Here is a 27419-nt window from a genome sequence, read left to right on the forward strand (position 1 = left end):
CCAAGTGCTTACTTTTGGCAGTTGTTAATGAGACTGCAGTGACACCTTATGCACGTTCAAAGGGGCGTGGAAGACAGGGGCTTGTACCCTCCAAACCTGAGGGTACGGAAGTCTAGTTTTGGCTTTGAAAGGTTGGGCTAGAGTGACGTCGGGCAGCCTATCACACACCCCACAGCAAGGGGGTTTGCATCCTTCCCTGCTCCTCCTTCCGCACCTTCCTTCTCCTGGGCTCTCTCGCACTCACTTGTCAGTCCATTTCATCTTCCTAGTTTTCCTCATCTCTAAGAGTCTCGCGTCCCCCTGCCATGGGAGCGAGGGTGGCCCTCCCACTCCCTGAGGCAGTGCGATACGGCCTTAGCCCAGGTGTACTCGTGCCGTTAGCTGCTTCCATGTAGCTGTTCAATGTGAAGGAATCTGGGTGTAACCGCTCCAGAAATTTGATTGCAAACTCCATTATGAAATGTAATAAATTCTGTGCTGCTATTACATTGTTTGCAGCAGTGATACGATTCCTGCAGGTCCTGTGACCTTTCTCCAGATAAGCCCTCTGGCAGCTCCTCATCGCTGTGTCCAGGGTGAAGGGCAACCCAGAGATTCTAAGCTCAGCCTGGCCAACCGTTACCCAAACAATAACCCGTCCTAACTACCTGTCCCCAGCCAACGTCCAGGCCAAGCAGCAGAAAGACACAGTTCCTGCCCCTTAGAGCCTGTTATCCCTCCTCACCTTCTGCTTCCAGTTGCAAACTTGGCTGTTGGGAGGAATTCACCTGCCAGACGCTTCCAGGGGGCGTGGCCAGGTGCAATCAGCACATCCTTGTTGATGTGCCACAATAATTGGCTTGGTGTCCACAGCCTCCTGGTGCGCCAGGGGGTGAGTCCCTCTGCAGGAGGGCAGCACCTCACACTAAGGAGTCTCTCCAGCCAGACCACTTGGCAACCAGCTCCCGCTGCTCCCCACAACACCAGCCCAGCCCTGATGCAGTCAGTGCTTGGCCATGCCTGGCGCTCGCTGCCAGCTGGGGCTCCTGGGGGCTGTGGCAGAGGGTGGCAGTGAACAAAGCCGCGTGGGATTAAGAGAGTGGGACGGGACTAAGTGAAACTCGCTGAGCTGGGGAGGGCGGATTAGCTGTGCAGGGACGTGCGCTGCTGTGGCATTGGCCCGCTGCTCTCATGGCAGAGGGGCCGGTGCCATTCTGGTTATCGGCCTTGGGTCCTTCAGGGCCACTCCCACAGGAAAGGCTGGGGCTAGAGCCGGGTCCCAGGCAGGTGCTAGGCTTTGTGCTCTGGCCCAGCAAAGGGCCAGGACCCTGGGCAGGGTAGGGCTGGCGGGACTGGGCCTAGTGGGGGCTAGCCCCCAGCTGAGGCTATGCTGAACCGGGAACTGCCAGGGAAGCCGGAGGGGGCTGGTGCCGGGTGGGGAGGAGCCTGGTGGGGTGTGAGCTTGGCGAATGTTCACTCCGAAACGCTGTTTGCCTGGTGAAGAAAGGCGGCTGCTTCCTAAGTGCTGGGCCGTGCCAGCTGCGGCGATGCCTGCTGGTCCTCGGAGAGCCTGGCTGTGGTGAGACGAGCAGGGCCTGGGGACAGATTCCATGCCAGCTCTGGGCTGGCGCCTCAGCTGTGTGCCTCGGCCTGCTGGGCAGTAAGGGCTGTTTTCTTTACTGGAATCCCGCTGGTTATTGTGGGAGCGCAGACGAGGGGAATGCAAAACCCAGGAGCTGGGACAAGTGACGCCCAGGCTTGCAATGATCATGGGAAGCCAGAAAGCACAGGCTGTGATTAACCTGCTCCGAAGGACAGACAGGGTCTGGCTAAACAGCCTGGGAGGACTTTGAAACTCCCTGGGAGGGCAAAGGAGGACAGCTATGAGCTGGCAGATGGCTCTGACCTGTTTCTCCCACTGTGCAGCGCAGAGCCCAAGCAGGCTCCAGGAGCAGACACACTAACATCTCACAGAGCTGGAGGTCCCTGAGTCCAGCCCCCTGCCCTCCTGGCAGGACCAAGCACCATCCCTTTCCTTTTCTATTTGCCCCAGATCCCTAAAGGGCCCTCGAGGACTGAGCTCACAGCCCTGGGTGTAGCAGGCCAAGGCTCACACTAGTGAGTCGCTTTATTGCTTTAATTTACTCCAAGGGACGCTGGAGACGTCTCATGGCTGCTCTGTGCTTTGGGCCAAGAGCATGGAGGCAGCTGGCTCCCCAGGGAGATGCAGGTCCCCACCCAGGGAGGTGACAGATGAGGGCTGCCTGGGCGGAGGGGCCTTTGCTGGGCCAGGGAGGGGAAGTCCAGGTGCATTTGCTGGGAACTGTGACGAGGGGCTGGAACAGCTTCTTCATCTCAGCCACTTCCCGCAGCCGGGCTAGAAAGCAGAAGTGGCTGGTAATGAAGAGGTGTCAATTGGCCTCTCGGTGCATCCCAGGGAGGTCACAAAGCGCTGCCCCAGCCCTGCTCTAGGGCAGACGGATGGAGTGCTGGCTGCAGGTCTGGGGCTGCTCAGCCAACAGGTTCTGGGATTCAACCCTCGCAGTGCTGGGCCAGGGAGAGGGCAGGGCCGGGCAGGACTCGCCAGTCCAAAGCAGCAACAAAAGAGCTTTGAGCAAGGCCAGGCCAGAATCTCCCCCATTCTCCCTGGCGCCTGCCCCTTGCTGGCCACGCTGTGTGGCTCGGTTAAGCCTTGCTCCACCAGGGGGTTCTCGCCGGGAACCAGCTGGCTGCTGGGGTGAGCCGGCAGCAGGTTCTCCCGCTGGGCAAGGCCCCCCGGAGGGGACAGGAGGGGAGGAATTTGCTTTCACGCTCAGGCTGCCCCCTGCACTCATCACCCTGCGATCTCCTCTAGCGACATGCTGCGCTTTAGACCCGTGTCTGCGAAGCGCACCCCAGCTGGTGACACAGCTGACAAGCGGGCTCTGGCACCAGGACAGGCCATTAGCTGAGGAGGGCACCTGCCCTGCCCTGCCCTGCCCTGGGTCCCCAGCAGGGAAACAGGCCAAGGGGGAAGTTCTCTGCATGAACCAGAAAACCCAACCGCCCTGCAAAGCCTGGGCAGCCCCGGGGCTTCAGATCCTGAGCATGGGAGCCCCCCTACGTGCTATTAGCAGCCCAGTGACGTCGGGAACCTGGACTCACTCGAAGAGGAAGCCCTCCGACATCACCTCTGCCTCGCCGAGTTCCCCAAGCCACCAAGCTCACTGGGGAAGTCCAGGCCCTGAGCATGGCTGGAAGGCCACCCAGCACATCAGCCAGAAGAGCTCGATGCAGCTCTCACTCACCAGTGGAAGTTGGCCCTGTTAAAGCTGGTCCTGAGACTGACGTGGCCACCCGGAGCTGGGCCTGGAACATGTGCACCCAGGGGAGCTGGCCCTGCCCAGCTGATGTTCAGGGCTTCACCCCACCAGTCACCTGGTCCAAGGGCTCTTTCCCTCCCCGGCTGCGGCTCCAGGAAGGAGGGTCTGAGAAGGGGCAGCCAGCTGGCCTGGCCTGGAGCACACAGCCAGGTCTGCAGCCCAGCTGTGCCCAGCTCCCTTCTAGCTGCCTGGCAAATGAGCCACTCCCAGTCCCCCTCGGTCCCAGCTGAGCAGGCCCCTCGGCTGGAAGGCCCTCACCCGAGCAGCGACCCGCCTCGGCCAGCACTGAGGGGGATGTGGCAGTGGCGCATGGAGCTGTGACCACCGCAGCGTGGGCCGTCTGCCCCGAGCACAGCCCCATGGGACAGGCTCAGGGCAGCCGGTCCACGCAGCCACACTCCCTGCTGGGGTCCTTGTGCAGCCCCCACCCCCAGGTGTGGTTCACTGCCCCAGGGAGCGACACCACGCCCACCCACAGAGAGGGACCGAGGCTCTGCCGCAGCCTTGGCGGAGGGGCAGTGGCTCCTGCACTGCGCTCCCACGGCCGTGGGTTCGTGTATGCCTGTCACGCCCACTTGGCGTGAGCCAGACGGGCATGTCGCTGCCCCAGCGCCGAGCAGAGACATGGCCTGTGCGGGATGGCGCTGGCAGCTGTGGCTTGTGCAGGCTGTTCTGGAGCTGGCTGGGCACCAAGCTGCAGGGCCATGTATGGCAAGATGGAGTGCGAGAGAGTGATCAGGACTCCTGCGTGGCCAGGCTAAGGTACAGGCAGCCAAGGGCCCGGGCTCGCTTTCTCACCCAACGTGGTTATTTATTGACTCTGGGCTGCTCCCCAGCTAGGAGGGCAGCTCCGGGCTGGCAATCCCAGGGGCGTGCCCGGGACCAGACTCCAAGGAGCGTGACTGCCGAGCAAAGGGGCATCTTCATGCGCTTGGCGTCGGGCGAGGCTGTCTCCTGCACTGCCTGGGCACCATGAAGCCAGTGCTGGGCGGCTACCTGCTCTTCGCCTTGCTCCCGTTCTGCTGGGCAGACCTGTACCAGGCAGAGGCAGAGCGAATCATGAACCAGACCCCTGTAATAGATGGGTAAGTACCGCCCGGCGACTCCTGCGCCCCCCTCAGCACAGTGGGAAACTCCCCCCCCGGGAACAGGCTGTGCCCCCGTGCACTGAGCTCGCTGCAGGGTGGGGCGGGGGTGGGAGGGGAGGTACAAATGCTTTTGCCTCAAGCTGGGTGAGTGGTATGGTGTGTGGGCCCAGCCCAGCCCAGCCCAGCCCAGCCCAGCCTGAGCATGTGGCAGCCCCGAACCAGGCAGTAGTAGCGTTCAGGCATCCCTCCTGGGCACAAGAAGCCCTCCCTGGCTGGGCAGCCCGTCTGCCACCTGCTGCGCCCCAGATAGAGCAGCCGGCCCCCCAGGAGCGCTTCCAGCCAAGGCAGAGTGGGGTCCCCTGGATGCTGCCCATGTTTTGTGGCAGGCTGGGTGCACCAGCTTCCTTCAGTGGGAAAGTTTCCTACTCACTCAGGGATTCTCAGTTCCGTGAGAAAGCCCCAGCCATGAAAGTCCTGCCTGGCTTTCCCAGCACACCTCAGCCTCAGGGCAGCCCCATGGCTCAGAACTCCACAGGGACTTGCTGAGGGACCCCTGGGGAATGCTGGGGTTTCTGGTACACCCCAGGGCTGGGGCCATTCACACGTAGTAGCAGGCAGGCACCACCACTGCCAACAGCTGAGCAATCACCAGGGGGAAACCCAGCCCTGCTGGCACATGGCAACCCAGGGGTGCAGCTGTGCCCAGCTGGGGCAGAAACCACAAGGCCAGGAAGCCACTGAGAGAGCCCCTGCGGCCAGTGCTGTCACTCCACAACCGGCACAGAACTAGGGGGCTGTCGCAGAGCCAGAGGTGAAACTCCCAGCTCTGAGTCATCTCACCAGCCTTGGGGTTTGGCTGCGGAGATGCCCTGGGGCTGCCCCTCTCAGCTGGGCAATGCCCTGGGAATTGGCCTGCCCCAGAGGCCCTGCCTCCCCCAGCGTGTGTGTGACATTACTGGGTCTGAAGAGGATTGTGCGGAACCTCGTTGCAACCACTGCCCGGGGTCTGCGCCAAACCCCGTTCCCAGCCAGCGTCTGTCGAAAGCGGGCGATTTCCTGAATGTGTTGATACAGCTCATGTGTCTGTGTTGTTTTCTAATGGGAGTTGTGGGTAGTGGCTCTGGGCTGGTTTCTGGGAGCCCACAACACAAGGCGTGGCAACCTGTTGCGAAAGAAGCCCTGCCTGGCAGAGGAAAGGTTTTATCAGATTCCAGCCAGCTGGGCTGGAATCGCGCTGGGGGGTGTAGCCCAGCCCGGAGGCAGCGCTGGTAACGCCACGTATAAAACAACACAGGTGCACGACGCCTCACTCGGTCCTCTGGGCGCAGGGCTGGTGCAAACCCAGGGCAGTGGCTGCAGCAAGGCTTTGCCAGTCACGTCTGGGTGCTCCAGAAGGTCACCGCCACCCAGCGGTGTTTCTATATTTCCCTCCTCCCCACTGGCACTACAGAGATTGCACGCTCTGGAGCTCTGCCCATGGCGCTGCCAGCACCCGGGGGACAAAGCCAGCTGGGGCGAGGCAGACGGGGGTGGCGGGAGGGGCGGGAGTGTCCGACGAGGCAGCAGGTGCTGCGGTTCCTGGCATCGAGGTGCTGAGAACGGTGAGCTGCACTAGGGCCACCCTGGGGTGCCTGGTCAAAGGGGACGCCTGGGTCGGATGTGGGGGCTGGCCAGATTCAAGGCAGGGTGAAGGCCGGCACCCCAGGGGGTCACTGTGGGGGGCTGGGGACATGGCTGGGCCTCCCCATCGCTCTGCCAGTGACCCGTGCCACCCCAGCTCCTGCCAGTCCATTGGTGGTGCCCTCCCCCAGCTCGGTCACTGCCCGCAAGCCTGGCCATGGCCCCCAAGGCCTGCCCTGCCCCTCCAGCGGAGCCGCCCGCGTGGGGCACCACACCGTGTGTGTCAGTGCTGTGGAGTTGGGCTGGTGGCAGGGCTGGCGCAGAGCCTGCAGTGGGCACAGCCAGGTGCAGTCCCGGTGAGCCCGGGCACCCTGCTGCCAGTGTCCAGCACCCCTGGGGCCGGACGCAGGGTGAGCCCTCCTCAGCTCCTTTCCGGGGTGACGCTCTTCACCCCAGGCTTTGCCAGGCACAGGGCTGCTGAACTGGGCCATCGCGCTGCTGTGATGAGGTCGGGGGGTGAGGATTTGGTCCCCCTGGTTAGGTTACATGTGTTTCCTACTGTCCTGTAGTGACACTGCGGGGGTGGGGTGGTCCCTCCATTTCCCCAGGCACAGCATCAGGGCATGGTTGGAGATGGGCGTTTCCATGTGATGACTTGTCACATGTACTCAATGCTTTGTAACCCAGGCAACCAGGTGACCCCTTTCTTCCCGGGGACACAGGACAGAGGCAGAGGAGGGGCCTGGCGGGTTGGAATTGGAACTGGGCTGGTGAGTGGGGCAGTCTGGGCTGGCTGGAGGGGGAGGAAGGAGGACCAGGGCCCGGCTTGGGGACCCCTCTGGGCCCCTCTCCCCCAGCTGGATTGTCCTGACGGCTTCTGGTTCCTGTGCTGACAAGTCTGTTCTACGCTGTATCCCTGTCGCGTGGTTGTACTGAAAAGTCCTGCAGGGGAGCTTCTCAGGGGAAAAGGCAAAACGTCACGTTTATTGGTAATACACACATAGCAATCAACACTTATCACGTGCATATGCTATATTACTTATACTCACATCTATATATATATACACACACACACACACACACACACACACACACACACACACACCCCTTTTGATAGTATATAGACTAGCACGGCTCCCTGTCTGTTACTGTCTTGTTGCTGTGACCGATAGTTGCTCCCCCGAACTGCACTGGCCAGGTGAGTTAGATGGGGACGGGGTGGAGCCGGGCTTCTGCCCATCCGGATCGGCGCTGCAGTGCTGACAAGACAAACCCGGCGCCCCTGTGCAAGACGCCTTCCATTATAGCATCCTCTCTCGCATGCAGGTTGACACCAGTTAGCCGGCTCAAGCATTTGCATAACCTGGAAGCGCAATCTGATGAATATGCATTTAGCACTTTCTTCTGGGTGATGCTTCCAAAGGTGGCACTTGCAGGTGACTCCCAAGGCCTCCCCATACGTTCAATCTTCTTTCAGTGGGCCCGCTTCGCAGGTCTTGGTCTTGGACGTACCTTCTCCAATCTTTGCAAGTACCTGGAGGTGTTGGTCTCTCAGCCTTCCATTCACACCTCATTGATTCAACAGGGCAATCAACTAAGCCATCCAAACACAAAGGGTACAGAGAGGTAACAGAGAGGGAGCCCTGCTAGTCTAAATACTCTCAAAACAAAAAGCAGTCAAGTAGTACTTTAAAGACTAACAAAATAATTTATTAGGTGAGCCGGTGGGTCTGTCCCACAAAAACTCACCTAATAAATTATTTTGTTAGTCTTTAAAGTGCTACTTGACCACTTTTTTGTTTTGAGAGTAGAGAGAGGTTTTTCGTACCTTACCTAGAACGACATTTCTATCGAACGGGGCTGAATATGAGACACATAAAATGACTTGATACAATATTTAAAAACTCCAAAGAGAAAAGAGTTAAAACAAAGACGTAGCTACAGCCTAACCAACCTTCTCTTCTCCCTGCTGAGAGTCACCTCTGCCTGTGGGTGGGGGCAGGGCCTGGGGACCCCCCATGCTGAGACACCTGCCCCTCTCGCTCCCCCTGGACTCAGGGCCAGGGCCCTTGGCCCTTCTGCACCCTCTCCCCAGTTACACCAGAAAGCAGGGGCTGGCCCTGCCCCCCCCCCTGCTACTCAGAAAGGGGGTAGGTTCCCCCTCGCATGCTGGGGCCCCAGGCTGAACCTTTCAGCCGCGTCTGGGCTAGCGCGGTCGTTAGGAAACGCCGGCCCTTTTCCGCAAGAGCACGCGCAGCGGCCACGCTCCACGTGCTCTTTCGGCCCGGAATGGAAAGACGGCGGCTCTTCTCCGGGCAGCCCTCCGGCGCTCCCGGCCGCGGAAGCGCCTCCTTTCGAAGAGAAGCTTGCGGAGACGCTCTGCTGGCCCTTTGCTGGACAGAGTGGGCCCCACGGCACCGGATTTTGCGAGCCCTGGCAGGGTCTCTGGCGACACAGCGCTGCGTGTGGGCAGGCGCTGGTGAAAGCTGCTTTTGCCGGAGCGCTTGCAGAAGAGCTGCTTTCGAAAGAGCGCGGCCGCAGCCTTCCCCCGTCCTGCGCAGGGGGACAGCGCCGAGGGGCTGCCGGAGGCTGTGTGACGCGGGAGGGAGAGCAGCCAGCGGACGGAAAGGGGAAGAGGCCCCTGCAGTCACGCACACACCTTGCGTCCCACGGCGGCATGGCACTTCCTTAAATTCACGGCGCTGGCGGCCACAGCGTCAGCAGCCCGATGCCGCACAGCTGAGGGCAGCGTGACTGCGACCATGACGTGGGGAGAGACCATCCCCAGAGCCCACCGCAGCCAGGGTCATGGAGGAGCTAAGCCTGCAGACAAGGGGGCAGCACAGGGCATGACACAGCAGGGCAGGCTGCCGGTATGGACCATCCCCACCAGCCAGCAATGCCCCCGCTGCCCCGCAGGGCCACAGCTGAGCTGTGCTGGCACACACGCTCGCTAGCTCACGGCCAGCAGGAGGCTGGGGAGCACAGGGAGCCGGCCCCCAAGGGGCGCAGAGCGGGGCAGCTGACTTCACATCCACAGGGCCCGGCTGGCAGCCAGCAGGACCGCGCCTGGGGCCTCTGAAGCTCTGTGAAGGAGCTAAAAGCCACGTGGGCCTCAGCTCGGGCTGTAGCGCCGCCTCGACCATCTCTCTCCGTGAGGTGTGGGTGCCAGGAGACGAGCCGGAGCCCCCCAGGCAGGCGGTGCGTGACTTACACTCCGCTCCAGGTGAGCTGGTGCTGCCAAGGGCGCTGGAGAAAGGGCCAGAGAGGGACCGTGCAGGGGCCCTGGCCAGCAGCCAGCCGCCCTCCACGGCCCAGCCAGGAGAAGGCCACTGGCAAACAGCAGCTGCCGCATGGCACCCTTCCACCTGCCCATGGCTCCCCCAGCAGCAGAGTGCTGCATTCGTGGCCTGTGGAGTTCCCGGCGGGGTTTCCCATCCACTCTTGGAACCCTGCTGCCTTCCCTCGCCAGCTTTCCAAGGAAGGAAATACTCAGAACTCCTGCAGCCGCCCCGGGGAGTTTCCCTCTGGCTCCAGGGAGTGGGGAGACTCTGGCCGGCCGAGATTTCAGGCACTAACGTCTGGGCTGCTCTGGCTGTGCTTGGGGCAATGAGCAGAGTGCCTGCGATCCCTGGGGCAGAACGGTGCACTTGGCATTGGCCTGGGCTCCCTCGTGCACTGAGCAGGGGCTGGGGTCTGGCTGCACACAGGGGCTGGCACAGCTACTTCCTGGCTGCTGCACAACACTGCCGAGCTGCCCCTGGGGGGACCCCTTCCCATGCCAGGGCGGCGTGCTCTCCCCTAGGGTGATGCACTCCTGCCTGTGTCTGCCTGCGCTCCGGCCAGGAGAGAGTCAGTGCCGTGCCCTTAAGCATGGTGCTAGGAAATCCCACCAGTTCGTAGCCCTGGACCGCGGCAAAGGATGGACCTGCTGGCTCTAGGAATTAAAGGTTAATCTTAAAAGCACATCATGCACTGAACCCTCCAGGAACGCTGTGTCCAGCCAGGGTGCCCTGTCAGCTGAGCGCTGGGGCAGCCACCCAGAAGAGAAGCACGTTCCACTCAGGTGCTTAGCAGAGCACTCGCAGCCGACCGCCGGGGTTTCTACTGGTGGTGCCCATCCGCACGCACCTTGGTGCACATAAAATTTATTCTGCACCTGGATGGCCAAAATGAAGGATCGCTGCTGGCTGGGCTCAGGCAGTGAAAGGTGGGCAAGCAGAGAGGGTGGAGGGAGACCCAGCCAGACCCTGGGAAGCACGAGCCTGGCGTCTGGCAGCTGAGACACGGGCACATCCCACAAAGTGCCACCTCCACCCGCTGGGCATATAAACAGCCCAAACAACTGTGGCCACAGCCAGCTCCCATCACACAGCAGCTGCCGCTGGCACAGAGATCCAGGCAGGCTGGCAGGAAATGTTTCGTGGACCACAGCTTCCCGCCCCAGCAGGTGGGGGTGGGGGTGGGGGCTCTGTGCCAGGACCTCGCCCTCGCAGGCTGTCGGTTCCGCCCAGCTCCTAGCAGGGAAGCTGAGCTTGCTGCAGGGAGGGAATGAGAGGGACCCCCCGGCCCTCCAGAAATCCACGCGGTGAGCAGCGGACACCATTCCCTAGGGACAGCCCCAATATGCACTGCTCGCTGTTTGGCACCATGCCCCGATGTTCCCCCTCGCTGCCTGGCCACGCTCCGAGCAAGGAGACACAATGAGCCGTGCGAAAGCAGCGTGGCAGGGGGGTGACCTCGGGCCAGCCCTGTCAGTCTGCACAGCTGGGACATCAACACCCAAGATGGGATCCCCAGGGCCTGGAGCGAGCTGAGGATCTCACACTGGCGGGAATCCTCTGGAGACCTCCTGCCCGAGCTGGGAAAGAGCCAGCCGGAGCAGCTGTCGGTGAAACCCCAGGCAGCCCCTGGAGCGTCACATGTTCCTGCTGAGACCGAGCGCCTCCAAGTGACGCACGGCCCGGCCCAGACGGCGCCCCGCTGGAGTTTCAGCCTGGCTAACACAATGCCATGGGGAAAGCTCGAGGGGCCTTGTGCACGCCAGGCGCCGTGATCTCCCTTCACCCCTAGGAGAGCTGCAGAGACAGCATCACCCTCCCTCTGTGATGCACTGGGCGTGGGGAGTCCAGCCCTCCTGCCCCAGCTGGATACTTCCCCATGGGTGCCTCCTGATGTCACCAAGCCACCCCCGGGCTTCCCTGGGGCCAGGATTTCACACACCCCCAGCTACCGCTCAGCAAGAGCTACCTCATGGGTGGTGAGTGAAGCTGCTGCTTGGGGAGGTGAGCTCCCCAGCCTTCCCTGCTCTGCCCAGGCCTTCCCCCCATCTCCCTCCTCTCTCCCCTAGCACGCTCTGCTCACCCCTCCAGCCAGACCCGAGCCCGAAGGCAGCTAACGTCTGGGGGAAAAAGCTCTTCCAAAATGTCCTTCTGAAAAGAGTCGAGCCTGCTTGCACACGGGGCAGGCCGTGCAGAAGACACTGCCCACAGTGCAGCATCTGGGAACAAAACCGGAAGCTGCAGGGTTTGTGATGGACTCTGAGGTTGGTCAGATTTATGTGTAGCAAGGGCCACTCGGCTGGGCCTGCCGAGCCCCACAGGAAATCGCACAGAACGCTGGAGGCAGCTCTGCTCCGTTTTGCACTTTCTCAACCAGGATTTCCGAAGCGATTTTGTAGGTGAACTCTTCCGAGCCCTCCTACAGTAATCCTCCGGCTAGTGCCCCAGAGGCTTATGCGCTAATAAATCTGCAAGTCTGTAAGGTGCTATGGGAGTCCTCCCTGCAATCACGCTGTGTGGGGGCTGCTCCCCACTCAGCCACACGGAGTGCAGAAAGTGGGGCCCTGCCAAAGCCTTAAAAATCCCTCGCCTTTATAGGCTCTGCTTGAAAAGCTCCCTGGGGGCACCAATTCCCAGACCCTGGGAGGTGCCGCCCCCACCAAGTGAGAAAACCCCCTAAAAGCCCAGGAGGACGCACTGGGCTATCCGCCCGTCAGGGAGCCCAAGCCTCCCCACTCCCTTAGGAGAGACTGGGAAACAAAGAGGAGGAATTCATCCGTAATGGGAGAGTGACTTGGTCTGGGCGTGCACACACATAGACACTCCTCTTGGACACAGCGATCAACACAAAACATGAACAATACCAAGGAAGTAAAGCAGCATATCTGGTTGCTGAGAATAACAAAAGCCACTGGAAAAAAGCACAAAGGGATTAGAGCACAGAGAAGGACTTCCCTGGGACTCGGGTTAGACAGGGCAGCTCAGCTCGGAATTATCAACCAGCCTGAGACACTCCACACCAAATGTAAACTAAACACAACCAGATCCTGTCTACTTACCTATCTCTGCTCTGCTAATGACGGGGCCAGATATTTACTGGACCCACTAAGCCTGTTGAGGATCGTAAAATCCTAGGGCTGGAAGGGGCCTTAGGAGGTCATTAAGTGGCAATTAAGCCACTTAACAGGCATGTGCAGCCCTGAATTTACTGACAAAAGCAGATGTGCCTTACTCCGTCTACAGGATCAATCATCTGGGTCGTTCTGGCTCTGCATCAGCCACACAACAGACACTCTCAGCCTAAAATTGTTTCCATTCAAAACGATTTTCTCTCCCCTTGGCTTACCTGGCTGTTTGCCAAAAGAGGACCCCCTCCCTCTGGCTTTAACCCTTTACAGGCATTCCTTCAGGACACCCTGAAATAAAGACATTCTTTTAAACCGGTGTTTCCCAAAGTGTGATCTGCATACAACCAGTGCCACATGAGGCTTGCAAGGGATATGTGGCAGAAAATAAATGACGGAAAATCCGGAGCTAGGCACTGGGACGTCACCGGGAGAGGCATGTACAGCGATAAGGCCAGGAGCCCGAAAGAGGTACGCGAATGTTTGACGTTTGGGAAGCACTGGTTTAAATTAGTCAGTCAGAGCGGTTCAGGACACTCATGACTAAGTTCTTTGCTTTTAGAAAACGGGAACAATCATTTATTTTGCATGAGCTCCATAACACTAGACATATTTCTGAAATGTCACCAGATATGTGTGTTTAAACTGTTTCCAGAGATTACAGGCACAGCAACGGGTTGTCTATTTTAGTGAGGGGCTGATTCTGGTGGAGGATTTCCTTAAAACGAGTTCATCAAATAGAAGCAAAGACAGGTAAACTCATTTCCCCAGCTATCCGGAAGTGAAGGAATGTTGTCCTCTTGAGAGGTCTCTCCACTGGGGAGTGAAAGGAGAGGCAGGACGGAGAGGAAAGAACAGGTGGACTTTGGAAGCAAATGTTTGCACTAGAATAACTAAAATGTGCATTTTAGAGACGTTGGGGTCGTTTGTAAAACTTATTTAAAAAACGGTGTGCCTGGAGGGCCGAGCACTTGAAGCTAAAGCAGCCAAAAATCGCGCAAGGACTTTATAGTGATGCGCTTTTATAAACTTCAGCAACAAACTAACAAAACATCAAAAGCAAATGTTACACTTAGGTAACCCACACACTTAGGTGTGGTTAACTGTCCCACGTTGTGGTACCTAGACCACGTCACAGAGCAGGAATGAGTGTCCACTGCAGCCTGCACTAGGAGCCAACTGGCCTTTAGCTCCAGCTGTAGAAGTGCCAGAGGTCCCAGATTCGAGCCCCCCTATGGGGAGTTACACTAAGATCCTGTAGAAGCAGTAATACACAATTGCCTTTGTCAGTAAATTCACAGATGGCCCATGTCTGTTAAATAGCTTGATTGCCACTTAATGGCCCTTTCATGGGTTCAGGTTATGCTAACAGGTCTCGAGCTGGAAGCCTTTTCTCTTTTAAGTTAACAGAGCCGCTTCAGAGGTAGCGTCGCTGGACTGCAAGCTACGGCAGCCTGTGTGTGTGGGGGGAGCCTTCAGGAGCCATCAGAGCAGCAGTAGGAGGAGGGGAGAGGTTAAGCCCTAAGACCTGGGGAGGTATTGCCTCCCTTGGTCTCTTTTGCCTGCTGCCCAAAAGCAACAGCTCCCAGAAAGAGCATTCCCCTCCTGGGACCGCCTCCCCCTGCAGCGAACATGCCCTGCGAGCACAGCAAACACGCACTCCACCCCGACGGCTCCCTGGGGCTGGCAGGGGCAGCACACAACCAAAGGCAAGCAGAGCCACTGGCATGAGAGTGCCCAGACCTACCCCAGCCATGGCCGGCGTGCCGCCCCGTCCCCGTGAGGATGTGCCCAGAGCTCCCACCCAAAGCAGGGGATGAAGCATGGGCAGCCTAGCGCCCTGTCCAGCTCCTGAGGAGCACGTGTGGCTGGCAGAGCCCAGGAGAGACGGAGACAATTCCAGCTCCAGGAGCCCAAGCCAAGAAATGAGACGCCCCGGGTCGCCAGAGCTGGAAAGGGCCCAGCATGTGACCTGGCCTCAGGGTGGGCCACCTCCCACCAGGCACAGGAGGGGTCCGGCTGTTCCGTCCGCTGGGGCCAGGCTTGTCTTCCTCACCCTGCAGCAGCACCTCGCAGGGTGCAACCAACCCATCTTGCTCATTGGCGGTGAAAGCGTCACCTCCCGCTGCCTGCCGCCGCCAGCACCATCCCTCCTGCAGCCCCTGCCTCACTGAGCTCCAGGGGACCAGACGCTGCTCTGCCTGCAGCCCAGACCAGCCTCCTTCAAGCCACCCACCTCCTTAACAGCTTCTTGGTGAAGGCCCCCTGCCAGCTGCTCCCCGCAAGCACTTCTGCAAAGAGGGCTGGGAGCCCACGGCCCCTGGGCTCTGATCCTTGGCCAGTCGCCAGCGCCTGCCAGAGCGTAGGGCCTTGCACCTATCCATGCTGCAGTGGACTGGGCACAATCAAAGCCAGAAGCCATCCTGACTTGCCTACTGCAGCCCTGCGAGCCTCCTGGCTCGGCCCTGTTGCCTTGGGCTGGCCTGGGGCGTAGCTGTAGAAATTGCCATCCAGCCTTGGCTAAAGAGTGCCCATGAGGGGCAGCCCTTCCCCTGGCCGAGCCCCTCACTGGGCAGGGCAGCAGGCTGGTTTGCTAGGGGAATTCCAGCTTCAATGACCAGACCCTGGGAAGAGACAGCCACCTAGTGGGGATGGAGAAGGAGCTGCAAGAGTTAACCAGCTGTTACCTGCACAGATTGCTTCGCCCCTTCCACACGCCAGGGACACACGCACCTGTGCCCAGTTCCTGGGGCTCAGGGTGTAACTTCCTGCAGGAGCTGTGCCCCTGGAAAAGCCTTGCACAGTAATACAAGAAGAAGTCCTGCGGCACCTTGTAGACTGACAGATATTTTGGGGCATGAGCTTTCGTGGGCAAAGACCCACTTGGTCAGCTGCATCTGCAAAGCTTAAGCTCCAAAATATCTTCTTGTAGTTTTAAGGTACAGACTAACGCGGCTGCCCCTCTGAATCAGTAATGTTCTTGCTCTCTATCCGCTGGCAATTCCCAAGCAACCAGAACACACGCTGAGCGCTCAGTGCCACGCGCCCCACCCCGAGAGAGGTGGGCAGATTCCCCCTGCGGGCCACACAAAATCGCTCTCTTGGGAAGCCACCTGCTGCACCTTGCGGTCATGCAGAGGGGTCCTGGCAGTGCTGGTCTTAGCCCGCGTCTTGGAGGTGAGTTCTTCTCCCAGGTCTTTTCTTCTTCCTGCTGTTCCTTTTCCTTTTCTCTTCCTGCTGGTTTCCTTCCGGGACCCCAGTTGAAGTGGTGAAACTTGAGTCCTGCTGAGCTCTACCCTGAGCAATTATTGTAGTATAATGTTACGAAGCAATCGTAACCGACTGTAACCCAATGACCTCACCAGTCATCCCTCACTGCCTTAGTTGATTTACACCTGGCAGAATTCATTCTACAGCAGGCAGGAACCATTGCAAACCAGAGAGCGATCAGACAGACAAGGAGCAGGAAAGTAACAGAGAGGGAGCCGAGCTAGTCTATATACTATTGTTTTAAGGAGTAGGAAAGTGAGACCAATCATCACAGAAGGAAGACGCCACAACCTCAGCTATTGGGAAGCCATTTCCCACCAGACGAAATGCTGCTCACTGAGTTTTCTTTGCCCCTGGTGATCTGCTTTCTTTGGCAGGTGACCGTGGGTGCTGGCAGGCCAGGGTCTCCTTCGACCAGCTGGGGGTGACACGCCTGCCATGAGATTGAGAGGGAATGTGAGCCTGTGACTTTGTTTTTCAGCTCTTCCTTCTGGCTGCAGAGGAAGGCCTCAGGCCACTCAATATGGTTGTAGAAAAAACATTATTTAATTTGTTACCCTGGTACACAGCCTCAGCTGTGCTGCTGGGCCTCCTGCCCGGCTCTGGCCAGGCGGGCAGCATAGGGCGGAGACAGAAGCAGCAGCCTGCTGGCTCCTGGGGCCCCCTCACATGCAGAGCGCAGGGCAGGGGGCCAGCGATAGCCCTGCCCCAGGCAGGAGGTGCCTCTAAGGACAGGCAGGTTCCAGGCACTTGCCAGCTGGGAGCTGAGCCGGGGCAGCTCAGCAGAGGAAGGGCACAAACTGGGCAGCTGGTGCCAGCCCTGAGCACGCAGCCGCTCCCAGACTAAGGTGTGTGTGGTCAGGGGCTTGGGCTCTGGCTCTGGCCGTGCCGGCTGCAGTAGGGCCAGGTGGCTCCAGGCACTGGGCCTGGGATTGCTGCTCCCGCTGCTGTGCAGAGCAGGCTTGGAGGAGCTGGGGTGTGCCCCAGCCAGCTGGCACCCTGCCGCGGCCATGCAGTGTGGAGAGGGACCTCCCTGCGTGCACAGAACTGGGAGGCGAGCGCATGGGTGGGCCGAGCCCCTGCTTGCTCTGAAATTTGTGCAACAGGAACCAAGGCGGGCTGCTGGGTCGGCGGAGCTCAGGCGGGGTTGGCCTGTTCCCAGCACTGGCTGCTGCTGGCTGCAGTGTTGGGCGTGAGCAGTGCCTCGCACGCACGCGGAAGGTGGCCCTGAGTCCTGCAGAGCTGGTGCAAGCAGGGGGCTGGGTGCAGGGGAAGGAGCAGGAGCGGGGATCCCCCAGGCTGCGACAGCGCTCCCCACCCTGCCCGCGTAACGCCGGTCGCGTTGCTGCACCTGTCCCGGTGCAAGGCCAAGCGTGGCCGCAGCTACCCTGGTAAAAGTGCTTAGAGGCGCGTGCCTGGGCCTGTCCCGGCAGCGGAGTAAACCCCTTTAAACCATTACCTGGTCTGTGCCGGGGGTGACCTGGTGCAATGGCCAGGACCTGGCCCCTGGCAAGCACAGGGCACTGCCCAGCTGGGGGGTATCTGCCCCACACACCAGCCACGTAGTGTTCTGGGTAGTTACCCACCTGGTGCCAATCCGTCCGTGTGCAGCCCGGCCCTGGGCTGAGGGCTCATCTCACCGCCTGGGCCCCTCTGCCCCGTGTGTGTGGGGACAGGGCTCAGCGTGTGGCACCCAGGCTCCCTCACTGCCCTCTTCCTTTCCCAGCCACAACGATCTGCCCTGGCAGCTGCTGAAAAAGTTTAACAACAGACTGAGCGAGGCGGGGGCAAACCTCACCCTGCTGAACGACACCCACACCAACATCCCCAAGCTGCAGCGCGGGCACGTGGGAGGACAGGTAGGCGGCAGGGCCCGCCGGCACGGCCCACTCAGCCACGGCCACGGCCCTCTCCGGGCAGTGGCCCATGGAACAGGCCCCGGGGCAGGCGCACAGCAGGGCCTCTGAACTCCTGCCTCGTCCCACACCCGTGACGGGCAAGTGCCCTGGAAAGCCCCCCACAGCTCTGGGCTGAGCAGGCTCTGGTTTCCTGGCACCGGAGGGAGCCGGCCTCTGTCACCCACCGCCCGTCTGTGCTGCCCCAGCACGGCCACGTTCCCTTCACCTCTGCTCAGGCTCCCCAGCCCAGCGCCCTGGCAGGGTGGGACCCACAGCTCTCGGCCTCTTTCCTCCATCCTGGCTGCTTGCGCGAGCCGCCCCGTCCCACCCCGGGCGCTCCACGAGCCGGGGACCGGAGGCAGGCCTGCACTCGCCCCCAGCACGCTGTGGCTAGGGACAGGAGCAGAGCAGCTCCCAGGCTCCTTAACTCCTCCTCGTGTGCCGGCTCAGTTCTGGGCAGCGTACGTGCCCTGCGACACCCAGAACAAGGACGCGGTGAAGCGAACGCTGGAGCAGATCGACGTCATTCACCGCATGTGCGACAAGTACCCAGAGGCCTTCACCTGTGTCACCAGCAGCGCAGGTGAGCAAGGGGCTCCTGGGCCGGGGGGCAGGAGCGCAGCCAGGTCAGCCCAGGCTGCGTCGAGCCCAGAATGAGCCCTCCCTGCCCAGCAGCCACTGCCAGTCCACCCCGGTGCCCTGCCGGGCAGGGTCCTTGCCAGCCCCCCGGGTGAACGTAGCTCCCTGAGGGCCAGGAAGGAGCAGTGCCCTGCCGCGTGTGGGCCTGGGGCCAGCTTCTCTCTGCAGCTGCAGCCGCTCCCCCATGCAACGCTGCAGAAGCATCCGGCCGTCAGGAGCAGGGGAGCTCCGAGGTCTCCCACAAGGGTGGCCTGGGCCCACGCAGCGTGTTCTGAGCACCGAGGCGTGACCACCCCTGGCAAGCCGCTGCCGGGCGCGGGCGCTCAGCCCCTCAGCTGGGCCGGTGGCGTTTGCCTGTCTCTGGGGCGGCCACCCGGCGCTCAGGGCCACCTCGCAGCAGCAGCCTGGCACGCCCACACCCGCGGCGCTCGCTGCCCTCGCAGGCATCCAAGACGCCTTCCGAGCAAAGAAGGTGGCCAGCTTGATTGGCGTGGAGGGCGGCCACTCCATCGACAGCAGCCTGGGGGCCCTGCGGATGTTCTACCGCCTCGGCGTGCGCTACATGACTCTCACCCACAGCTGCAACACCCCCTGGTAAGGGCCCCGGGCCAGGGCGCCAGGCAGCCTTCTGTGCCCCCCGTGGGGCTGGCAGGTGGAGCAGCACATGGGAGCCCGGTGCCCAGAGAGGGCCCGGCGCGCTGCCAGCGCCCTCCCTGCCGCTCTGCTGGGCCTGGGGCCGGGTTGGGCTCACCGGCAGCCGGCCTGACGGGTGTGCTCGGCTCGCAGGGCGGACAACTGGCTGGTGGACACGGACCAGGAGCAGCCTGTCCACGGCGGCCTGTCGGACTTCGGGAGGGTGAGTGAGACCAGCCAGGCTAGGGAGGTGGGGCCCATGCGTGGGGCAGAGCGGGGAGCTGGGCTGGAGGGGGCGCCAACGGCACAGCTGCTCCCATCCCTGGGCTGCTCTCGCCTCGTCCCAGGGCACAGCCCCGGTGAGCTGCTCTGTCCTGGCCACGTTCCCAAGGCTGCAGCCCAGCAGGTGCTAACTCCTGCCCCCGCCGCACCCTCCTCTTCTGCCAGCCCCTTGGGGAGCCGGGTACTCCATCCCCCCACCCCCCCAGGGGCTGGAGAACCAGCTGTCAGCTCCCGCCCCTGGGATTTGCCGTGGGCAGAGAACCCAGCTGCAGCTCCCACGGCAGTGCCTGACGGCTCCTGCGGCACCTCCCAGCTCCCCGCTGGCACCAGGGGTGACGTTCGGAGCCCGGGCGCTGGCCCCCCATTCCCAGCTCCATGCACCAGCCTTGTCCTGAAGCGCCCTGCAGCTGCTGTGCCCGGCAGCCTGGCTGCACTGCGCACCCCCCGGAGCAGCCCACGCACCCAGGACCCAGAGAAGAGCGCGAGCCGGGGGGTGACAACGGTCCTGCATTGTTCGCATCCCTGGTGGGAGAAATTTTATGTACACACAGCATGTGCGGAAGTGCACCACCCATACACACATGCCTGCCCGCACACCCCCCACCCATACACACACACACACGCAAATGCACCCCCACACCCATACACACCAATGCACACGCATACACACACAGCCCCCACCCATACACACACACGCAAATGCACACCCCCACCCATACACACGCATGCACATGCATACACACACAGCCCCCACCCATACACACCCCCCACCCATACACACACGCAAATGCACACCCCCACCCATACACACACAGCCCCCCACCCATACACACACACACACACCCCCACACCCATACACACACGCAAACACCCCCCACCCATACACACAAGCACGCACACCACCCACCTATATACACACACACACACGCAAACACCCCCCCACCCATACACACAAGCACGCACACCACCCACCTATACACACACACACACACACACACACACTCATAAACACACCCCCCACACACACAGCCCCCACCCATACACACGCTAAGGCACCCCCCACCCATACACACACGCATGCACACACACACCCCACACCCATACACACACACGCAAACGCACACCCCCCACCCATACACACACAGCCCCCTCCCATACACACACACACAGCTCCCACCCATACAGACACACATGCGCGTGCATGTGCTAACGCACCCCCACCCATACCGACACACACACAACCATACACACACACCCATGCACACACACGCACACCCCCCACTTATATACACACACACTCATACACACATGCACACCCCCCACTTATATACACACACACTCACACACATGCACACCCCCACCCATACACACCCATACACACACACACACACGCACGCACGCACACCCTCACCCATACACCCCCACACGCGTGCGCACACACCCATGCACACACGCACACACGCACGCACACCCCCACCCATACACCCCCACACACGCGCGCACACACCCATGCACACTTTGCCAGCTGGGGGGGCTCCGCTGTCAGCGGCCACCCAAGAGCTCAGCTCCCAGGGCACCCTGGCGGCTGCTCCTTCCCCTGCCTGCGTACCTCCCCCCGCCTTAGCCAGGCTGGCGGCTGCGCTCCAGGGCCGGTCCCCGGCTCAGACCCCTGGCATGGGGCAGGGGCGCGTCTCAGCGGGGCACCGGTCAGACGGGCTGGGGCCAGGGTGCGCCCGCTCAGAGCCTCTCTCCGACCCCCAGCGTGTGGTCTGGGAGATGAACCGCCTGGGCATGCTGGTGGACCTGGCCCACGTCTCCGTGCAGACGATGACGGACGTGCTGGCTGTCTCCAAAGCCCCTGTCATATTCAGCCACTCGTCAGCCTACGAGCTCTGCAACAGCCGGCGCAACGTGCCCGACCACCTCCTGCGCACGGTGGTAAGAGGGTGCGAGGCCCCGAGCTCTTCCTGCGCCGGGAGAGACCCGCACAGACAGGGCCCGGCCCTTGGGCCGGAGCAGCCCCCTCCCGGATGGCGGCAGGGGAAACCCGCACTGGCCAGCGGCCGCTTGCCCCAGCTGGCGTCAGGAAGGAGGTGCCCCTCGTGGTACAGCAGAGCCTGCGGGGAGCCCGGGCGCAAGGGGCCGGGGATGGGAGCCTGGGGGTGAGGGGCCAGGAGAAAATCCTGGGCACAAGGGGCTGGGAGCCTGGGAGCGAGGGACTGGGGCGGGAGCCTCGGGGTGAGGGGCTGGGGCAGGATCCTGGGGTTAAGGGCCTGGGGGTGAGGGGCCGGGAGAAAATCCCGGGCGCAAGGGGCCGGGGATGGGAGCCTGGGGGTGAGGGGCCGGGAGAAAATCCTGGGCACAAGGGGCTGGGAGCCTGGGAGCGAGGGACTGGGGCGGGAGCCTCGGGGTGAGGGGCGGGGGCAGGATCCTGGGGGTGAGGGGCTGGGGCGGGATCCTGGGGGTGAGGGCCTGGGGGTGAGGGGCTGGGGCAAGATCCTGGGGGCGAGGGCCTGGGGGTGAGGGGCTGGGGCGGGAGCCTGGGGGAGAAGGGCTGGGGGTGAGGGGCCGGGAGAAAATCCTGGGCACAAGGGGCTGGGAGCCTGGGAGCGAGGGACTGGGGCGGGAACCTCGGGGTGAGGGGCTGGGGCAGGATCCTGGGGTTAAGGGCCTGGGGCAAGATCCTGGGGGCGAGGGCCTGGGGGTGAGGGGCTGGGGCGGGAGCCTGGGGGAGAAGGGCTGGGGGTGAGGGGCCGGGAGAAAATCCTGGGCACAAGGGGCTGGGAGCCTGGGGGTGAGGGGCTGGGGCAGGAGCCTGGGGGCGAGGGCCTGGGGGTGAGGGACTGGGGCAGGATCCTGGGGGCGAGGGGCTGGGGCGGGAGCCTGGGGGAGAAGGGCTGGGGGTGAGGGGCTGGGGCAGGAGCCTGGGGGCGGGACCCTGGGAGTCCAATCTGCTCTCTGCCGGCGCCCGGGGCAGGCTGCCACCGGCTCGCTGCAGGGAGAAGCGCTGGCCCTGAGTGGGAAGCCGCGGTGACATGGTGGGCAGCCCCACGAGCTCCCCTGTGCTCCTGCGCTGGGCGGGGGACGGCCCTGCCCCACAGGCCACAGCCGAGCCGGGAGCTGCCTGTCTGAGGCTGAGTCCCTGTGACCCACACACTGGGGGTGGGGCACTGTCCCCAGCAGTGCTCCCTGGGCCGCTTCACAGAGAGCGAGGACGTGCCGGATCCCGCCTGCGCTGGGTGCTGGCCGGCCTCTAGCTCAGGCTCTAGGGGCACCCGCACTAGGCTCCCCCGGTGCCCGGCTCGAGCCTGCCCGGGGCAGTTCCAGCCACACTCGCCAGGGCAGGACGACGCTTCCGTGGCTGGCGGCTGCTTGGACCCCCCGCAGGACAAGCTTTGCCCAGGCTGGGGGGACGCCGCGCCACAGGCCTGTGGTTAGCGCCGGAGCTGCAGGGACACGGCCCGGGCGAGGCCCTGCGCCCACCTGCAGCTACCGCTGGCCCCCCTGCGTCTCTGCCCACAGAAAGAGCGGGGCGGCCTGGTGATGGTGAACTTCTACAACTTGTACGTGTCCTGCAACAAGGAGGCTGCCAACCTGTCCCAGGTGGCAGGTGAGTGGCGCTGGCCCGAGGGCCGGGGGGGCCCTGCACCCTGGGCCTGGCCCCTCACCTCGGGCGCTCCCCCGCAGATCACCTGGATCACATCAGGAAGGTGGCTGGCGCCACGGCGGTTGGCTTTGGCGGGGACTACGACGGCGTGAGCACGTGAGAAGGGCTGTGGGCGGGAGCGTCGTCCCCCCACGGCCCTGGCAGCCCCAGCCCCCACTTGGCTGGAGCCTCCACTGCCAGCCTGCCCCGCACCAGAGCAATCGGCCACAGGGAGTGCCCACTGCTCAGCGCCCAGTGCACCCCAGGGGATTCTGGAACCTGCCCTCCCACAGCCCTCTAGTGCATGGGCCACGCCCGTCCCCCTCCTTCCCCAGTCCTCCCCAGCCAGGGGCCCGGGGCAACCCTCATTTCCCCCTCCTCAGTACCAGGGCCCCTCACTTCCCTCCCGCGGGAAGGGCTCTGGGTGCCCCCGGCTGCTGCTGTGTGCACCTCCGCGGTGGCTCCCCGGCAGGGCAATGGGCTGTGCAGCTGGCACCAGTGTCTCGCTCCAGCCGGGAGACGCAGCTCTGAGCCGGGAGAAGCGTGAGCAGGGTGGGGAGGGGAGCGGTACTACAGCCCTGGCAGCGCCCCCCGTGCCTCCCCCAGGCCCCGTAGGGCTCTGCCTGGGCCCTTCCTCTTCCCCGAAAGGCCAGCGGTGACCAGTGGGGGCAGCCCGGCCTGGTCCGGCCCCACCCCAAGACCGGGGGCCCTGGGAACCTGAGCTGTCCCGCACAGGCAGGGAACCCCCCACCCGAGCTCTCCGCCATCCCCCAGGGTGCCCCAGGGGCTGGAGGACGTTTCCAAGTACCCGGCCCTGGTCGCAGAGCTCCTGCGGCGGAACTGGAGTGAAAGCGACGTGGAAGCAGCTCTGGCCACCAACCTGCTGCGTGTCTTCCGCGTGGCGGAGGAGGTGAGTGAGTGCGGGAGACCAGACGGGGAGTCCCGGCCCCATCTTACTGCAGGCCAGACGCCTGCCTGGGCCCCACAGCAATGGGGGCAGCTCCACAAGCCACCCTGCAGGCCAGCCCCAACTTAACAGTGCTGCCCAGGGGTCTGTGTCCCTCCCCCACGCCGGCCCTGCTGAGCCCCCATGCGGCTCTCGTCCTGGCCCTGTCCTGTGGGACAGACCCGGCCCTGACCTCCAGCTCCATGTCCCGCACCCCCCGCGGCGCAGACTCGGCCCTGACCTCCAGCTCCGTGTCCCCACCCCCCACCTGTGGCGCAGACCTGGCCCTGACCTCCAGCTCCACGTCCCCCCCCGCACCCCCGGCGCAGACCCGGCCCTGACCTCCAGCTCCACGTCCCCCCCGCACCCCCGGCGCAGACCCGGCCCTGACCTCCAGCTCCACGTCCCCCCCGCACCCCCCGCGGCGCAGACCTGGCCCTGACCTCCAGCTCCACGTCCCCCCCGCACCCCCGGCGCAGACCCGGCCCTGACCTCCAGCTCCGTGTCCCCCACCACCACCCGCAGCGCAGACCCGGCCCTGACCTCCAGCTCCGTGTCCCCCCCCACCCGCGGCGCAGACCCGGCCCTGACCTCCAGCTCCACGTCCCCCCCGCACCCCCCGCGGCGCAGACCCGGCCCTGACCTCCAGCTCCGTGTCCCCCACCACCACCCGCAGCGCAGACCCGGCCCTGACCTCCAGCTCCGTGTCCCCCCCCACCCGCGGCGCAGACCCGGCCCTGACCTCCAGCTCCACGTCCCCCCCGCACCCCCCGCGGCGCAGACCCGGCCCTGACCTCCAGCTCCGCGTCCCCCCACCCCCACCCGCAGCGCAGACCTGGCCCTGACCTCCAGCTCCACGTCCCCCCCGCACCCCCCGCGGCGCAGACCCGGCCCTGACCTCCAGCTCCGTGTCCCCCACCACCACCCGCAGCGCAGACCCGGCCCTGACCTCCAGCTCCACGTCCCCCCCGCACCCCCCGCGGCGCAGACCCGGCCCTGACCTCCAGCTCCGTGTCCCCACCCCCCACCTGTGGCGCAGACCCGGCCCTGACCTCCAGCTCCATGTCCCGCCCCCCCCGCCACCCTCAGCGCAGACCCAGCCCTGACCTCCAGCTCCGTGTCCCCCACCACCACCCGCAGTGCAGACCCGGCCCTGACCTCCAACTCCGCGTCCCCCGCCCCACCCTCAGCGCAGACCCGGCCCTGACCTCCAGCTCCGCGTCCCCCACCACCACCCGCAGCGCAGACCCGGCCCTGACCTCCAGCTCCGCGTCCCCCACCACCACCCGCAGCGCAGACCCGGCCCTGACCTCCAGCTCCGCGTCCCCCCCCCCACCCTCAGCGCAGACCCGGCCCTGACCTCCAGCTCCGCGTCCCCCCCCCCACCCTCAGCGCAGACCCGGCCCTGACCTCCAGCTCCATGTCCCGCCCCCCCCCCCCCACCCTCAGCGCAGACCCGGCCCTGACCTCCAGCTCCGCGTCCCCCACCACCACCCGCAGCGCAGACCCGGCCCTGACCTCCAGTTCCACGTCCCCCCGCACCCGTGGCGCAGACCCGGCCCTGACCTCCAGCTCCGTGTCCCCCCCCCCCACCACCCGCGGCGCAGACCCGGCCCTGACCTCCAGCTCCACGTCCCCCCGCACCCGTGGCGCAGACCCGGCCCTGACCTCCAGCTCCGTGTCCCCCCCCCCCACCCGCGGCGCAGACCCGGCCCTGACCTCCAGCTCCGCGTCCCCCCACCACCACCCGCAGCGCAGAGCACCCAGCTCTGTGTCCCTCCTCCATAGCAGCCTGTGAGAGTCTGACTTTTTTCCTGGGCAGGTCAGGGACAGCCTGGCCCAGGAGCCACCTGACGATGAGCCGATCGAGTACGAGACACTGGAAGGACAGTGCAGGACCAGCTACGGGTACCCTGCCCAAGCCAGCGCCAGCGCCAGCGCCCCCAGCATGCTGCCAGCAGCTCTCCTCTTCCCACTCCTCCTCTCCCGCCTCCTGTAGAGCCCCCCCAGCCGAGACCCCTGCGCCGCCAGCCAGCCCCCCTGGGGGAGGGGTGCCTGGGTGAGCCACTCAACTTCCCCCCCCGGGGCTCTCCCTGCAGGAAGGGGAGCCCCACTGTTCCCCGCACACATTTCTCATCCCTTCCACGCTCGGGGGGGACACGTTCACCCAACCCATAGGGCTCAGGGCATGACCCTGTTCATTTCAGCTCCCGCCCTTACCCAGGTCCCGGGGCGCAGGGCGCAATTCCCTGCGGCTCTGCGGGGTCTGGCCGCCGGAAAAGCCTCACACAGGAACACTCTGAGTCTCTATTTACAATTGCCAAGGTGGCAGAAGCCATGCTGGGCACACAGCGTCCGGCTCAGCACCCCTGGCCAGGCAGCGCCCTCCCTGCTGGGCCAGCCAAAGTCACTCTCTGGCTGCTGCACCTCAGGGGCCTGGGGGGCTTGGGTGGGGGGCGAGTCCTCCGCAAGACGTTCCTTCCTCCTCCTTCCCGCTCCATGGGCTGTTCTTGCCCTTCTCCTTTGTGGGCCCCAGCGTAAGCAATGAAAGCGCCACCTCAGCCAATTACCAGCCAGACAGCGGCTACACACAAAGCAGCAGAAAAGCGAAGACAAGCGTCAGAGACTGGTGATTTCACACCCTCAGCTGCGGCTAAGCCGTTGCCCGCCGGATGAAATGCTGTTTGCCTCGTCTTCTTCACCCATCTCCAGGTCTGGCTAACGGGGGGCGGCATTAGGATGCGGCCTTCTTCTTACCAGCCTGGTGCGACACCGCTGTCCTGAAACGTAGCTGGAGCAGGAGCGTGTGTCCTGTAGGTTCCCAGTGACTGGCAGCTGCTCGTTAGTCTGGCTGCCGGTGAGCTGTCGGCCTCTCAGTCTGGCTAGAGAGACCACGCTGGTTGTGCTGTTACGACCCAGAGCCCTGCTGGCCCGCCTCGGGCTGACGGGGGCTGCGCGCGTGTGGGACGCAACTGAACAGCCCCGGCCAGACACAGGCTGGCAGGAGCCAAGCCAGGTTATATGGCCACGGCCCAGCCCAGCTCGGCTCGGCTCCGGCTGGCAGCCTGGACCCCTCTGGCTTTCCACAGGGGTTGGAGCCCCTCAGCTGAGCCAACATCACTCCACCTGCCCTCGCCCCACCCGGCTGCACCTGTAGGAGTGTGAATTAAAGCTCCCTCTCTGCTCTATGCTGCGGTCTGTTCTACGAGCTAGGGCCCGCTGCACCTCCCCAGAGCCAGCCGCAGCCTCAGGAGCAGAGGGGGACAGGCTGGGCTGAAGGCAGGGACGGGAGATGGCTCCTGCTTAAAAGCCCCTTAAAGGGAGCCTGTTCCCCAGCTCCTCTCTGGGATGAAGCTCCGTGGCCACTGCCCGGGCCCACGCCGGTGCCCGCGTGGCGCTGCAGCAGCCGTACGTGGGGGAGGCACTGTGCAGCCATTAATCGTTAGCTAATGAGCCGCCAGTCAACCACCCGCTGAGCAATTTCCTCTAACATTTAAAGAACAGCCGGGCTGGGCGGCGGAGGCGGCAGCAGGCACCTGGCAGACGGGCCTGCCGAGCAAAGCCTCTTCCTGCTGCATCTGCACTGGCTGCAAAACCAGGGAGGGGAGGTACCAGTCCCGGCCCCCGGCTCCCTCCATATCCGGCCCCCA

At 63.4% G+C, this 27419-nt stretch overlaps 1 protein-coding gene across 1 annotated transcript; it reads left to right on the forward strand.

The window, feature by feature from the left end:
* Window positions 1–4272: 4272 nt before the first annotated feature.
* On the forward strand, window positions 4273–26957 carry DPEP1 (dipeptidase 1). Its single transcript, XM_075008582.1, has 10 exons — window positions 4273–4426; window positions 17452–17584; window positions 18074–18206; window positions 18706–18856; window positions 19049–19118; window positions 20939–21115; window positions 22700–22787; window positions 22865–22940; window positions 23598–23733; window positions 25592–26957. The coding sequence occupies exons 1-10, from the start codon at window positions 4314–4316 to the stop codon at window positions 25766–25768; spliced, it is 1254 nt and encodes a 417-aa protein (XP_074864683.1). The 5' UTR covers window positions 4273–4313; the 3' UTR covers window positions 25769–26957.
* Window positions 26958–27419: the final 462 nt, after the last annotated feature.

Source organism: Carettochelys insculpta, chromosome 14, assembly GCF_033958435.1.
Source record: "Carettochelys insculpta isolate YL-2023 chromosome 14, ASM3395843v1, whole genome shotgun sequence".
NCBI classification, from domain to species: domain Eukaryota; kingdom Metazoa; phylum Chordata; order Testudines; family Carettochelyidae; genus Carettochelys; species Carettochelys insculpta.